This window comes from Echinococcus granulosus, assembly GCF_000524195.1.
Source record: "Echinococcus granulosus chromosome Unknown EG_S00022, whole genome shotgun sequence".
NCBI classification, from domain to species: Eukaryota; Metazoa; Platyhelminthes; class Cestoda; order Cyclophyllidea; family Taeniidae; genus Echinococcus; species Echinococcus granulosus.
In genome coordinates, this window is record NW_020170402.1 from 933,994 (window position 1) to 949,958 (window position 15,965).

Consider the following 15,965-nt stretch of genomic DNA (forward strand, 5'->3'; position numbering starts at 1 on the left):
GCAATGAAACCAGGGTGAAACGCTGACAATCCTCTTTATGCTATGCATCTCATAAAATAACGGCTTTCAGGGAAATGGCCTAAAGAAAATCGATTTTCATGTCAATTTTGCCCACTGGAAATCATTGTTCAGTACTGTCAGCTAATTCATAATAGACGGATCCATCAAAGTCGAGGAGATAGAATTAGCATTGGATCCCAAAGTCCTCAAGCTGTGGCAGAAGATCGCCACAACCTTTGTTCCTGACTCTATACTGCCTTTAGCTCAATGAAATGCTGTTTTGATTTCCAATGCTGAAGAGTAATCACAGAAAGCTGCAATGTCGAAATCAAACAAAAATGAAGGACCGCAGCAGAATTACCTTCACTAATTTCTCAACCTTTCTCTAGACATCTTTTTTTTCAGAGGTAAGTCGTGAGCCATATTAATAGGAAAGTAGCGGGAAAGTAGCAGAAAAGACAGTATGGATCAGTGCGGATCAAAAGCCAAAAAACAGTGCGATAGGCCTAGCACAATCAGCCCTGGTAAGTAAAATAGCATTCACGATACAAAATTAAGAATGTCGACGACTGAATCAAAGTAGCAGGTCTACAACAAAGGCAGCAAATGACAACAAACGTTATTTAGGACACGAGCAGAAGCCAGTTGATCCAATTTCTAGAACCGCCAGCCTAACGCACCCTCTCTTCCTCAAATGTAGCATGGAGTAGCAGCTGTGTCCTGGATCGGCAAAATGCAAAGGCACTAGGTTGGGTGGACAATCCGTAACACAAGGATTTCCCATATAATTGTGCAACCAACTGCACAGGGGCATTTCGGTCTAATAGGCTAATGGCTTGGCATTCAACCTATGCCACCAGTCTTCCAACCCTTGTGTATGGCCATAATAAACCGGAGCCCGGACACATGAGTCTCTAAAACTATTTGAAACAACTAAACCTTTGCGTCTATAATCGAATCAAGTTCGAAGGTACTGCAACAATTCCAAACGAAATACACCCACCATGCGTAGTGACTGAACATCTAGTCAAAATCGGGTCGAATTTCGCCCACTGCTCCGATTTCGAGTGTTGAATAATTGTACATAGTGAAATGAGATCAGATTTGAAGAAATTCGAAGCGCTACTAAAAGATCTACTTACAATGTTTACAATGAAGCAGCGTAATAACACGAATGCTCAGGTTAAGCCGAACCCTTTAGGCTTATCAAAGGTAAAACAAATTTAAAGAAAGATTAACCATATTAATTCTTAACAGGGTCACTACTACTCGTATATACCTGCTCCAACATTTAACTAAAGACCTCTAAACAGCTTCGGCTCGTAAAGATTTGTCATCACATCTGGATCAGCCTAGGATAACTTCCTTCACTTCACCATCGGTGCTGAATCCGCATGTTTCCATTGCTTCCTCCTAATGCTTCTTTTGACTTCCAAATGAAATCCTGTACCCGGCTTTGATCACGTTAAAGGATACGGATCAGAACATCTTGTCATTTCTAAGCAAAACGCCTCTTCAACTTAATCCAACAGACAACTGCACCGTGTTACGCTGTACTGTACCCTAGATTACAATACAAGGCAGCGTTTAAATCCGCCGTAAGTCGACCCTCCAGAATTGCACGGCAGCAAATAATCGTTTTCACCGTTTACACAGAAGGAATCGGTTGCCTGTACAGTTTTATGGAAGGTTAGATGCCTGCTGATTAACTCAGATCAGGTGTTCCACTCGATGACTGAATGTTCAAAGGCCGAAGTCTTCAGTGATGATCAGACAAACAGGCTATGCGTGTTTATGCAAGGTCGACACCAATTAAATGTCTTAATGTTGAGCGTGCCATCATCAAACCGAACTATGCCCGAGGTCCTTGATGAACAGCGCGTAAACTGGCCCATGAACGCCAATGCAAGCCGACTATTAGGAGTAGCAAAGGGGCGGTTGCAACAATAGCATGGATTTTACACCCATGAAATTTGAGGTCTCCATTTAACTGGAACGCTACCGTATACATACTGAACACAGCAGTATTGTTTGCGTATGGCTAGTGAGAGGAGGTCAACAGGTCTGCACACTTTTGGGTTGGTTTTCCCCGACACTCAATTGCAACACCACAGTCACAACGGCCACACCGGCACGCCTAAGCAGCCACCATGTACGGATTAGCACAAAGGTCCCAGGTGTGGGGTGAATTAGCAATTAAGTGTGGGGTGCGTAGGATCTACGTTAACCCACTTACGCTACAGCTGAGCCATAAAATCGTCAGATTTAAAAAAGAGTAGCATTTGTTTTAATTGTGCATACTATATACCCACTGCCGGCAAAGAGGCTCTTCCCATGTCAGTGACCATGCTCCTAGCGTCCCAGCCCTTCTATACGCTAATAATAAGCCTACATCCGGAAATGCAGGTGCTACGTTGGTAGTAGCTCAGTGGTATATGGTCTAAACTGTTTAATTTCTTGCGAAGAACAACGAGAGCTTTGGTTAATGGTTCAAATAAGGCAGATTTTTTATTCAACTGGAAATAGTAATGTTCACAGTGACACTAATCCCCGAAGTTTGATTCGGTGACCACGAATAAGTCTAGGAACTAAAGATAATAGCGTCACTTTTCGGTCCAAAGCTAAGTACAGAAGTTCACTACTTCAATTTAACCACCGTCTTAGCATCAAAATGGAGGAATCAAGTTCACAAAGTAGATTTGGCGATCGCACAATTAGCTCTCAGGAATAAGGCACGGACTGCAAAAAAGGGTAAGAATGGATTTTATGCAAAAAAGTTAGTCAAGCTGCGTTTGAGCGTATGTGCGCAGTTCTCGGGGTAATCCTGTAGAATCCCAGATGACAAATCGCCCTGATAAATCAAAAGTAGTATGCAGCAGCCGTTTTCCGCCCCCTAGCTCAGGATTTAGTATCCAAGTTGCGTGTCGAAAGAGGCTTTGTTAAATCAGTACATACTGTAGGCATAGGCTATTATCAAAGCTGCTAAAACCGTGCATTCATAAGGTTTGACGACAACAATGCAGAGGATAGGCAAAAAGAACGATAATGCAACCCTACAAGAACCGCAAAAATGAGACTCCTAAATTTAGTGTTACCTAACACGGCCGCCACGAGCAACAAGTCACACCACAAAATAGATCGCTTGGGTCTAAAACGATGAAATTTGTACGAATTGATCTGAGGATGATTACATCACTTTAAAAAGTAGCTTACATAGGTGTCTCTAAAGTTACTGGTCTCGCAATTTATAAATAACTCAAAAAAACTATCGGAACTCTTAGTAGCATAAATTGAGTAAAAATTAAATAGATTTGTCAGCTATCCTTTTACTCAGATAAACTGGTTTTGCCCCTCCAACCAAAAAATAACTTGCTATCGGCTAGCGGCAGACTAATTAAAAGGGTCAAAATAGCGTGCAGAAATGGTCACGCACGGTCTGAAGCAGGCGTCGCCAAAGTGCTGTTGACAGATAAAGGAGACAACGAGGAGAGAGTTATCCTGCCTCTTTCCAGCCCTCCGCTTGTCTCCATCGTAGCCTTTGAGGAGGTAGCGTCTACGGCACCGGACAAACCCGGTAAGCACAAAACAAGCCAAATCCACAATCACATAGCCGATCTTGTGAAAAGACTTGCCGCCGTTGCTTTCCTAAGCAGGAGAAAGACTGTTGACAACAAACACCTGAGTAGTAAAGTCTTTGTCTCTGATTACTCTATTTGGGAACTCAACAACATCCGTACTCATACAAGCAGCACACTACAAAGTCAGTTGCAACCACGGTACAATGGCCAGGAGAGGACAGAGCGTACATTATCCACCGTTCAATGACTCTGTAAATGGCTCGATGCGTAATTTGATATAATTTGATGCGATGCTCCCAGTCCCTCTCCCTTGGTAAATGTTTAGAAAGGGTGAAAGCGCACAGGTTCACGCACGTTCCGGAAAGATTAGTAAAAAGTGCAGTCCCACGTTTTGTTTTTTTTTTAAATTAAATAAGGATTAAATTTAAAGCAACAACTAAAAACAAACTTTGGTATTGCGTAAGGCAGAAGATCAGGGTCTAGCTGATTGATAGAGACCGATAACTGGAGTGACTAAGTCAAAATTTGATTACTTTAACAGAAATAGCGAGCCGATTAAGCCCTTAGTACTAGTACATCACAAAATCTATTTGTGATAGCAAGGAACATTTAATTCATTTACGTCAAATAAAGACACTAAGCTAGTGGCGATTACCGATGAGCATAATCATTCCTACTAAAGTGGCACAAGGGCAAAATAATTCTCGAATAAAGAAGAAAATGCAATCACACCAACATAACAATAACTGCGATTAAATTAAGACACAAGGTGCAATGAGGAAAGATCAATTTAATTCTAGGAGACTGTAATTATATATGAACCCAGAGTGGAATAAGACATGGACGGCAATCACCATCCAGACCATATGGAGCCTGTATGACTCCCTATTTTAACTTGCATTAAAAACTAACATGATAGAAGAGCACACTAAAGAAACTAACCCTTTACTCATTAAACCGTATAAACACCCATTACCTGGTTACATGCAGGTAACCCACCAAGTGGGAACAATTAAAGTTGTAATTAGGAGAAGTTTGAACACACAATGAGTCCTAAATACATAGTAATTTCAAAACAAATGAAGAATACTGACATCCATTACTAACACTAAAATCATTCTGCATCCGACTTTTGCAAACATAAATATTGGCGGCATTAAAAGTCCAAATCTAGCTGAAAAGTCGAAACTCACCATGCGAACAGATATTTTCAATCTACAGCTCTCTAAAACATTTGTTTCGGGATTGATGTGCACCTTGCACTGAAATGTATGGGAACTATTGAAGTGCACGGAGTTATCCACCACAGAAACCCTGGAAATCAGATTTGTTACTAGAAGTGAAAGTACCTTTGGCTGTACTGATGGGAACTTCTGCGACTCAAGAGGCGTAATTTCGTGAAAAAGACCCCATTCACGTAAGGAACGGCCATTAAGCTGTCTATATTGACAGCTGCGTCAAATTGAAGCCTGCGTTTATTGCTTGTAAGAGGGACACAGGCCATTTTCCTACCAACGGAAACCTCCGCACGATAGAGCACTCAGAAAACGGACTAGTCTGTAAAATCGGCCCAGAGCTCACGAAAAAGCAGAAATGCAATTGGCCACATTGAACCACGCGGTGTTACATTGGATGATATCAACGAACGCTAAAATGAGTTAGTGTTTATATACCAGCCATATTGAAAACTCAACAAGTCAAGCGTAGATAAAGTTATTCGCTAGATAAGCTTTTTAAAATAGTGTGCACAAACTTGGCAAGCTTCTAATTTTGGATGACAAGGGAAATTTGACAGCAGTTTTAATTAATAGTATATGAAAAATAATAGAACTCTACCATTAACCTCCATGCATTATAGTTTTGAAACCTCATTTTCAAGTATTGTTGCCTCATTTGCTTATGTTTTGCTATTTTGCAACATGTTCCCCATTAAATTTTGAGAACCTTTGTACTTGTATTTTAAATAATGTTGTATTGCCGGAACAAACAAATACCGTCTGCACCATTTAACTGCGACCTATTTGTAAAACTTGTTCTAGTGCTTGATCATTTTGTCTTTGCAGTCTTTGCTTTTGCGTGGATGGAGATCGGTAGGCAGATATGAGGGTAAAATCAGTGAATTTGTAATAAACAAGGAAGATTGGTGCCAACTATGAGTCTTTACCGGCTATGCTAATTGCGGTAATTCTGCAGACCATGCATTTCTTAATTCTAATAGGCTTTGTGGCTCCTCGAAACTTCCCCGAAGGCGAAATAAGACTTAATATTGGAGAATTATACATACATATACACATATGTGGAGCGAGACTCCTCGGTCTTCGCTTCCCGATTCCTAGCGTTCCTAGACAAGCCCGGTTGGTTTGCTTTGGACATCTTTATTAAAGACGACAAGATGTATAGGGAAAATACAATATTCAAGAAGGAGGGGAGCCGCAGTCACTAGGTAAGGGAGAGGGCGATCCCGTTACCAGGTTCCAATTTTCTGCTTGCCTCCTCCCTGAGAGACAAATTCAAACAACATAAGTATTACACATATACACATGTAGGGCGAGACTCACAGGTCTCCTCTTCCCTGTTCCTAGTGTTCTTGGAACAACCCGGTTGATTTAATTTTGACATATTTACTAAGGGGGAATGATCGGGAGAATAAGTAAAACGTTTAGGGCGGGGAGGAACCGCAATCACACCTTGGCACAGAAGGTGACGACCCTCTCACCAGGTTCGAATTCTTAGCTTGCCCCCTCCCTGAAAGGCACATTAAAACAACATAAGTATTACATACATATATATGTATTTTTAACATACAGAAGGGGGTGTAGCTCCTATCATGCCTCAAAGCCAGTCCGCTTGGCGAAGGTACAGTGATCCATACATGAATTGTCCATTTTCCAAAAGCAATCAGCCAATGTATTACAGTCTTCGGATAAATCAATAACTTCAGTAGCTTCAATTATTATAATGTAACACCCCGAATCTTCCCCAAAATCATAAAATGCCAAAACAGTGTGGCAGAACGCATGCTACCACTATATCCTACTGGGCTACTACCATAGCCCGAATGTTATTGCGGAGCGAAATCATAACATGAAGAAACTGGAAACGTCACATAAGGCCACTGCTTAGCACTTTAGATTTATGGATGGATACGATTGTACTATGAATTGAGAATAATTACTTTGTACTGATCCCGAGCGGAGAGGAGCCAATGCCATAAATCCAAGCAGATTTCGCAAACCATTTTACCTTTTTCTAAAAAACAGAAAATGCAGCTGGTAATGCTATTTGCAATATCTTATGGTAGTGAGCTGCAACTTTGCCCTGTTGGCTTAAATGCATCACTGGGGGCCAAACACGCATACCTACTCTTCTTGACTTGGTTCTAACGATGCAGTAATTTTATAAATGTAGACAGGAAATTAAGGGTCAGGTGGGGATTTTAATTCTGCAGGACATCAATATTAACAGCAGTAGCAACTATTTGAGCCCAACACAGAAAAGCAAAGTGGAGCGATAGGAATAGTGTGAGGGTAACTCAGTAGAGGAGGCGATAGTAATTGAAACAAAGGTAACGAGAAGAGGAAAGGATTGTGTGAATTATTGGCGTTAATTTACGACCCTTTCTCAGTGTCTTCGTGGTTTCATTTGTAAATAGCAGATGACTTCCTTCTGTGATTTTGAGGCCCAGTATCAGGCGAGTCCTGTAACAGATTTCTCAACGCTGCCACTGAAGTAGCATCCGACTTATCTCTGACGCCGTTAAAAGTCATGCAATTCTGAGGTGGGCTTACTAAAGAAGACTATAGAGCCAGTGGGACCAGAGCTATGCAGTAACATGAGTAGGTGAATTGAATGACCCTTGTAGTCATGTTCACAGTTTAAAATATGCGTATATAACCATCTCAAGTGGCTGGTAAATGATTGAAAGCAGCAAGCCTTGATCTATAGTAATATATCGCAAGTACCAAAACTTATGGACCTCATGGGTGGGTACGTATTTTTTGAATCCAATAAAACTCTAATGGGAGAAATTGTAGGTTGCTAGCTTTAAAACCAGTAGAGGGCAGCTTTGCTAGTTGAAAAGGTAAACGTTGTCAAATATGTCGGCAAAACGATAGTGCCATTCAATTATCCCCCCAAAAAGCGTTTTTTCTGGTCCCTCTCTAGGTCAGCCTTTCGCATCAGTTCGCAAACAGGCATATTTTTAGTCTAATAGTTGTGCCAGTGTAACCGTACAGAGGAGGGATGTAAAAGGTAATCTAAATTAGCCCTATCGAGGAGAGTGGAAAGGAGCACGTGAGTAAACACACAACTGAAACATATTTAGGGCTTCAAGTGGCTTCTTTTTAGCCTTGATTAAGAAGGAACCGGACATGAAATCGGTTGTAGGATATCGGTGCTGATGGTCACGTTAAAAGACGGTGGAAGTGGCCACCAACTTTTACTTGCGTTCGTTCCTCCTACTAGAAATTGTGGGAAGGCAAATAAAATTTTAAGATATACGAGATGTCAGACTGTCTGCCGTGAGAGTGATGGAACGCCTTCCTGCGGGGTGGTGTTAACACGAGGTTATACCATCTACGATACAGTATTTCTCAAACGTGGTTACATACGTATCTTTTTGTTTACACTTGCAAACGCCAATGTACTTGAAGACCTACATCTGGTTCTAGCAATTGCATATTTGAGTTACATACTTTGTGTGCCTTTTTGAAAAGAACGTTACAAGAGGCGCTCAAGTCAAATCGGGAGCTTAGATTCTTCAAGAGTTGTAGAGTGCCCTTCGAGAAGTACAAAGCGTGGTCATTTGCCGATATAGCCCTCTTCTACAACATTCACTCAATTTCTCCAGTGTTTAACCAATATCTAACAGGTAGCTTTGAAAGCGATATATATGCATCGCGTCTAAACCATTCTAGGGCGGCCTACTGGTCCCTGAAGTGGCAAATGTCCGTAAATGAACAGGTTTGCAGCAGCTTTGTATAACTGTGTCATACAACAGGCTATGCGTCGATCAGACATCCGGAACTCAGCATTTCACGTGCTGAATATTCACAGGCTTGTCTGCGTGCACTTAACTGAGTAAAACGCTACGTGCGGGAGGCAATCATGGCGCTACACTGAATTCAACTCGGTTTTGTCTTCGTTGAGCGAAGCGATGGGCCTTAAATGGAAAGGTCTATTTTGTGCTCTAGCCAAATCATTTTCTTATCACATTATTCATCCCATCGCTACATTACCGCAGAAGTAAGAAGTGATCCCCAAACTCGAGAATAGGAGGCGGCAGATAAAATAGCCACCAAATAGAGTCCAAATACGAAATGACGAAAATTTTTACAGGTGACGTGGGCGGGGAAGACATGCAATTTTCCACTTGTGTTGAAACGGTGTAGAAGAAATGTGACAAATCGGAAACAGCTAAAGGGGTTGCCGAAGGAACTTTATTTCGCAACACTACAAGACGACAACTTACCGCTCAGTTCAATCTACCTGTTGTGTAACTGTGAAATCTTTTGCCAAGTGAAGTGCAATATGCTGGTTGATTAACCCATGGATTCGGAAAAGAGGCTACTTAGGTACTCCGACATTGTAGCTTCGCCATAAAAGTTTACCTCTGAGCCATGTCATTAGACACCAATCCCTTCTCTACATCATAAATACATATTCTGCCCAAGTATTGTGTCTGCTTTCGTCTTCAGGGAAGTCTCGGGGCGCGCCATTAGTGGCAACTGAAAGCGAACCCAAACCATCCTTATTTCCACTGATGGGTGGTAAACCCTGGTGGGGCTGAAGTGAACATGTTGCGGATGGCAGAATCGGTGACGATTCCTGACAGAGCGGCTGAAAATGACTTTTACCTTTGTCAACTGCCCCAATTCTGTAGTCCGTACGGAGCCTATTTATAAATTTTAGGAAGATATCTCCAATACCTGCATGGAGACATCAGTTACGTGAAGACGCAATACCTTCAGTTCTCTACTTACTGGGTAAATGCCAGACATGACTCAGTTTTGAAGTGAGAGCAAAGTGGAAGGGAGAACTATGAGTGAAGCCCTTCCCCCACGAACTTTGTAAAATCCAGTCCTTTGTTACTTGACTCCTCTTTTAGAGCAGGGTTCCTACGTCTAGCTGTGAGCACGTGTGATGACCAGTGCACTCCTCATCCCCTATTCTATCTCTCGTACGGGACGCAACTCCAGATCCAGTAGAATTGCCAAAGGGGGCCAGTAACTTTACGCCCAAATATCTTCTCAGTTGCGCGCAAGTTTGGTGACTGGCACGGGTAATTCGTTGGTGTTTTTCGTACAGCGCTGATTACTTTGTGATAGCTGATACTGGAGAATGATCGAGGGGATTGCTAGCCATAATGCTCAACAGGTGAAGGGCTGTAGAATGCGTTGGTTACTTGTTCAACTCTCGGTTTTGGCAAAGGAGCCACGTAGAGTCTCCGTCATTGTACCTTCGCCATGTGGGCTGGCCTCCAAGTCAAGCCCTTCTTTTCGTGAGCAATGCATATTCTGCCCGAGTATTATGCCTTCCTTCGTCTTCAGGAATATCTCGGAGTGCTACAGGTAGCATGAAGCCGAACTCAGCCCACATCTCTACCATTAAGCTCCCAGCCCTTCATCACTACCAAGCTTGGCGCTAGTAATGACTTAAGACTTTGCCAGAAAACATTATAGAATTTAAGTTTAAGAATTTTTAGGGAAGCTAATTTAGGCAAATGTTTCTGCGAAAAATGGGTAACGTAGGAATACACCCTTCTAACCCTTACATTGCCAAACGGCTTCCCACGATGCGGTTCAGAACCCGACCTTTCACTGGACTTGATTCTTTTCTATCGGTAATGGGAAATCTTCCTACTTCTCAGTCTTCTGCGAATGCACCTCAATGCTGGAGGCATGGCCTTCCGCTCAGGCCACCAATGGCACCAGTCTCTTGGTCGTACTGTACACGTTTGACATTAAAGCCGAACTCGCCCGTCTCGTACATTGCCTTAACTGTTTTCAGCCATATCATGTAACATAGCTATCGACTAGTTTCCACATCTACTAAGAAAAAAAGCCAGCCATCGTCTTTACCTTCAGGCAACATTAGCAGTAGGAAGAGACACGTAACCCCAAGCACTCAAATTGCGCTGAAGAAGCAAAGCGATATTTGATACCAAATTTTAATGGGGCAAAAAGGCAGAGAAGGACATGCAAAAGAGCGTTCAAGTGAATAACGGTGTCAGCTGAACCTAGTGGTCCTGTTTGCACAATTTACGTTGTCTACTCAAGACGAAAGGTTTGACCAACATTAAACAGTATCCAGGAGCCTTCTGCTCTCGAATCAATTCAGCTAGCGCGGCCAAAATCTACAAGGGGTCATGCTTGCAAGAGACTTCGTAAGAGTTTGCTATAGGCAAATTTCCGTAGGATAGACGATTGACATACGAACTACGCTCACCGTAGAAAGTCGTCTAGTCTCAAGCAACACATGGCAAATAGATCCCATAATTTGGTTCCCAATCAGAACCATCATTGAGTTCAAGGATTGTCGCGCGGACGAGAAGTAGCGTCGTACGCTACCGGTAGGCGACCCTAGCACATCCAACAGTCTCGTAATCTCCGAGACAGTGGAGGGAGAGTCAAGGAGACCCTCGAAGTTAGCGGTCTCAAAGATGCCAAGAACGTGTATCACTCTACACGATCCCACCCCTCAATCTCCTCCCACTTTGTCACTAAGCTGGTGGCATGGGGGTCCGCTCATGCCATCAGAATCACCACTACGGAAATCAACCAACCACAGTTTCCTTGAATCGCGATCCGCCTTAGTAATAGCCAAAGAGCACAGTCACACTGCAGTGGAAAAAAATATGAGAAAAAAGCGCCAATTCGTATCAGGTCATATCAAATACGATACGCAAGATCAGATCAAAAGTGCGCAAGAGCAGGCGCATTATCCAACCGGTCAGCTAAAATCACTCACCCCTTACTGCATCCTTTAATTCAAGTGCATAAAAAATCCTCTCTCCGCCTGGAGGACACTTAAAGCTATGCTGCACCAGACCATTTCCTGTGCTATGCCTGTAAGTGTACTTGGCTAAACAGTTAGGCTAAATTGTACTTACTACACCATTAACCTGTACTTTTAAGACGAGGCAATGCGAAAGAGCGGAAGTGGTACCATGCACTTCATTGCAAGAGCTTTTCCAGCCTTTCGTGTGGATCTACATCTCCAAGTCCCTCTGCAGTTATTTCAAATAGAGCTACTTCAAGAATGGTACCTTAGTATACCTTCAGGAGAAAAGCCAGCACCACGTTGGGAGCAGTGTTGATGGACCCATCTCAGAAGTAGCAATCCCGATTTTGGTGAGTGAGCAACAAACCAGAATGTCACAAAAGGAAGGCATCACAAGAATAGGAAAGCTGTCGAAATCACGACAGCCTTTAAAAACCACCAGCATCCTGAGTCCTGCCCAATTGCCAGTAACAGAACTGCTGTGAAAAAGCCAAACAGGCGGATGAGTGGCATTGGAGCAGCAACAAAGCGAAGAGGAATAAACACTGACCGTGACTTGACAGATCTATTCCAAATTTAAAATTCCACTCTTTTTAGGCAGATGTCCCCCAATCAAAAAAAGAGCTATACTCGAAATGCAATCCTCTTAGGGCATCGTCCGATTCTCAGCAACAAAGTGACGAGTAAATACTTCTTCAAAGGAGCTTACAACCAAGTCAGCAGTTAGTTCTAAGTATCTGGTAGCTGTGCCATAGAACCGTTGGGAAACTCCTGAACCCAAATTAAATGTGGCAGTAATTTTCTTGACTACTTTTCTATTGTTTAAATAAAACCATCCGCAGAGAGCGCCAAATGATGAGGGAGACGGAGAAGTAAACCGACCTCCCGGGCTCCTACAATTGAGCCACCACACAAATGATAAACCAATTGCCCGTGTATGACTGGTCTGCTACCCCTTTCTGTACGATAATAAAACTGTTTCCGGAATTCCATACCTTCATGGGTAAATTAAGCAAGGCACGTGCAGCTACCAAGCCTTCGATTTACCTGCTTCCAAACTAGCATCCTATTAGGGGTAATTCAAGGCTGTATGCAACCATGCGCTCCTTCATTGATGAGTTAAAAGCAAAAAAAATCAAAATCAAATATAAAATGATCAAGGCCGTACTCAGACCTTCCTGTTAGCCACATTGTAAGTCATGCGAGAGTTCATTCGCCTCCACACGATCTCCTTCTTGAAAAACCGAGAGAGATGCCGACAAACCCTGGCCTCTAGATTCGTATCGCTGAGCAGGAGACGCGGTTCCACCTGGCGCAGGAACAATCGAAGCCGCATCGGCAATATCGACTCCGCCCGCAATCGAGCCGCCAAACGATGGGTGAATAGATGCCTCGCGAAGGCCACAAACATCATATCAATTTGGTTTCGTGCCTCCGCCACCTGCTTCCAGTCACTGGACAGGAGACCGGGCTCTTGATACGCCTCACTCACCCATGAAGTATTTATGTTGTTTTTGAAGGGGATACGGAAGACTAGACCGAGGAGCATACGATACATGTACTGCGTGTAGATGGTGTGTTCAATCAAACCGAAGGTGGCGAAGGCGGTGGCGAGATTCTCCACCGCGGAGGCGAGGAGGTCAATTTGAGGGGGAGAAAGGGAAAAATTAACCGCCAGATTAGCTGGTTTAGTCCACTCTCTCAAATTGGAGTAGCAACCGAGATCGTCAAGGGAGGCAATCATACGAGTCTGTCGATTACTAGAGAGGGAGCCCGGACAGTTGGCGAAACGATTGAAAGACAACTGAGACACGTTAGCGTCGAAGACGTAGGAACAGGGTAGGTATTGGAAGGGACGAGGTGACAGACCACGACAACGAAGAGTAGCTTTTACCCAAGTGCCTCCGCGGCGCGTGTGTAGCCACTCGCTCACGTAGCGGTCAAGAGCGCCACGGAGAATCGTGAAGTAGACCAATCGCCCTGAAATAATAGAAATTCTTTAATAAGCACAACTCAGGGGTAAGTGTCATAAACGAGAAACGTTGACCTACGGGGTCTTTCATGACCTTCTAGCTTATTGAGCATCCTTGGTACGCATTCACGAAGTTCTGTGAAATCTGCATGAAGACCACATCGCCAACCAACAGAATATCTGAAAATTAAATAAGATGTGAATGGCACTACCGGCTGAATAGCCACACGTCTTGGTCGCGATAACACCTGCAGAACTTTACCCCGCGTTTACAATTGCAAGGAAAACCAAGCACGCCGTCCTTCGTTAACGCAGACTCGACAAAAGTTCCACCCGTCTTTTGAATGTGTACAAATACTAAAACTACTTCAGAATTGAATTCGGGATAGAAGAAAGTATAACTCTTTGAAAAGGGATGTAAAACCGCGCGGTGACTTTCAAATGCACCGATGATATGTGCACGTTGAACATACCAATACAAGAGGATGCACTGAGTTGCAACAAGGAAAAGAACGCGATAGATGTTTGTGAAATTCGAGAACTTGGTTAACCTAACCATTATCAAACTGATAAGAGAACAATGAGGGAACTAAAACACGCCCACCGTTATGTATTGTCAAGGCCGACCGATCACGTGATTGTGAAAGAAATAAAAGGGTAAATAATTGAGAGGTGTCCTAAAATTAGGGTTAAAATTATGCATTATTAAATTGCTGAGTGTTTAGATTTGATGAAAATGCACCTGCTCTTTTAAAAAACCCTTTGAGCTATCTTCCCACACCATTCGACCATAGACATGCAACAAAATAAGCAAAACTTCTCTGATTTTGTTACTTTCATCAAAGATAATAAAATCTTTTGCCCAGTCTAAGGCCTATTGTTCAGCCATTTGTGTAATACGATAGTGGTTTATCCCTCGGTTCTGGTGAGGCGCCACTTTTTGTACTTTGAATTAGCCCCCTTGTACCTCGCTGAGTGGGCTGGCCTTTTGGGCCATGCCGATAGCCCAGACACCTTCTCTGTGCTGAATATATATATTCTGCCCGAGTATTGTGTCTTCTTTCGCCTTCAGGGAGACCCGGGACGCTACATTTGTAGCCAAACTTTTATCGCAGGTGGCGTCTTTCTACTCTTCTATACCCATTCTTTTCAAAAGAATAAAGCACGACAAGTACTGACAAGTTGGGTACCAGATGCCTTTCGACGGTGATACGAGTCTATTAGCAAAGAGAAAATCGCCATCGTTATGTTTGAAATGCAGCCTGATACAATAAGATCCCCAAAATTAAATCTAAAAGGCAAAATTGCTTATCGCTGCTTACTTTAGTGTGATTTACAATCACGCGACCATTGGATTTCTTCGGTATCCCAAATGCTTAAATTTCCTCAGGTAAAATTTTTAACCAACATGGGTACTTTGTAACCACTATTTTGCTTTAAAGTTTGATGGTTGTTTGTTATCTGCAGAAATAAATTTAGGGGTTTAACACAATTTCGTGATTTAGGTAAATTAACCAGAACACACATGTATCTTGTAATTGCGCTGATAAAAGAAAACTGGTATTAAATAAAGCAAAACTGAAGTTCGACACTTTAAGGAATCATCTATTATGATAAATACAAAACTGAAGTCTGTTTCTTTGTCTCCGCTTATTTTATCGTACTCGTGTTGCTGTGCCTTATTCGTAATCAGGCAATCCGCTGGTTCGGGGCTGATGTTAGTTCGTAGTCATAAATTATTTTTAGGGAGGTTGTCTTCTAATGTCAGTGCAATCGACTTGCTTTGCGAACTTCCCAAGTTCGGTACTGTTCCGGACCTTTGGATAGCAAAAAATTCCCCAGGTTTTGCGTTTGTTCAATTTAAAATATTCACCGATGCTGAAAAAGCTGTTTGCGCTCTGGATGGCGTTACGCTTTGCGGATTTAAACTGCGTGTAGAGTTTGCACATAATCGTTCACTCAACGGCTAGTTTGATTTTTGTCACCCCTTTCTCCCCCCCGACTGGCAGTGTTCAACGCGCTTCTCTAGGTGACCGTTCGCGTTCATTTGGACACTGCCGACGATATATTGATTCTCGAGGTGCTCGAATGTCTCTAGTGTGCCACTTCGGGACCTCACTTCATCGTGGGAGGTCGCCACCACCTGGTATACTTTCGGGCGACCAGTTCCGTTATCCCTACGACCACTTGGTTGCCTTCCATAGTCCAGACATGTTGAACGCCGCAGTGGCCGCTGCTGCAGCTGGCTTACCTTACCAAATCTCTGCCTACCCCAGCATGTTTCCCTTGCCACAAGCAGACGATGTACACCGAGTGATGAAATATTCGCGACGGATTTCACTCCGAGGATCTCCTTTCTATCACAGAAGGTGATTTGCTGGTTTTTTCGTCACCGTCGTCGTCGATGTCATCGT

The 15,965-nt window shown here is 43.0% G+C and overlaps 3 protein-coding genes across 3 annotated transcripts in view; 1 reads left to right on the top strand and 2 right to left on the bottom strand. All coding sequences in view use genetic code 11, as the record gives it.

Annotated features, from left to right (window-relative positions):
- Positions 1 to 5,082, bottom strand: part of EGR_03945 (hypothetical protein) — a gene marked incomplete at both ends in the record, with an annotated part of 21,206 nt that extends 16,124 nt beyond the window's left edge. Inside the window, 3 exons of the mRNA XM_024493194.1 lie at positions 3,434 to 3,645; positions 4,772 to 4,892; positions 4,928 to 5,082. Coding sequence (XP_024352466.1) covers positions 3,434 to 3,645; positions 4,772 to 4,892; positions 4,928 to 5,082 — 488 coding nt within the window. The remainder of the gene's footprint in view (positions 1 to 3,433; positions 3,646 to 4,771; positions 4,893 to 4,927) is intronic.
- A 5,381-nt stretch (positions 5,083 to 10,463) lies between these two features.
- EGR_03946 (Heparan-sulfate 6-O-sulfotransferase 1-A) lies at positions 10,464 to 14,110 on the bottom strand (the record flags this gene model as incomplete). The annotated part of the gene is made up of 5 exons (XM_024493195.1): positions 10,464 to 10,576; positions 11,012 to 11,231; positions 12,844 to 13,559; positions 13,631 to 13,731; positions 13,764 to 14,110. The coding sequence occupies 5 exons, from the start codon at positions 14,108 to 14,110 to the stop codon at positions 10,464 to 10,466; spliced, it is 1,497 nt and encodes a 498-aa protein (XP_024352467.1).
- A 1,156-nt stretch (positions 14,111 to 15,266) lies between these two features.
- The window catches only part of EGR_03947 (RNA-binding protein Rsf1), a gene marked incomplete at both ends in the record, with an annotated part of 1,323 nt that continues 624 nt past the window's right edge, over positions 15,267 to 15,965 (top strand). Inside the window, 2 exons of the mRNA XM_024493196.1 lie at positions 15,267 to 15,490; positions 15,561 to 15,920. Coding sequence (XP_024352468.1) covers positions 15,267 to 15,490; positions 15,561 to 15,920 — 584 coding nt within the window. The remainder of the gene's footprint in view (positions 15,491 to 15,560; positions 15,921 to 15,965) is intronic.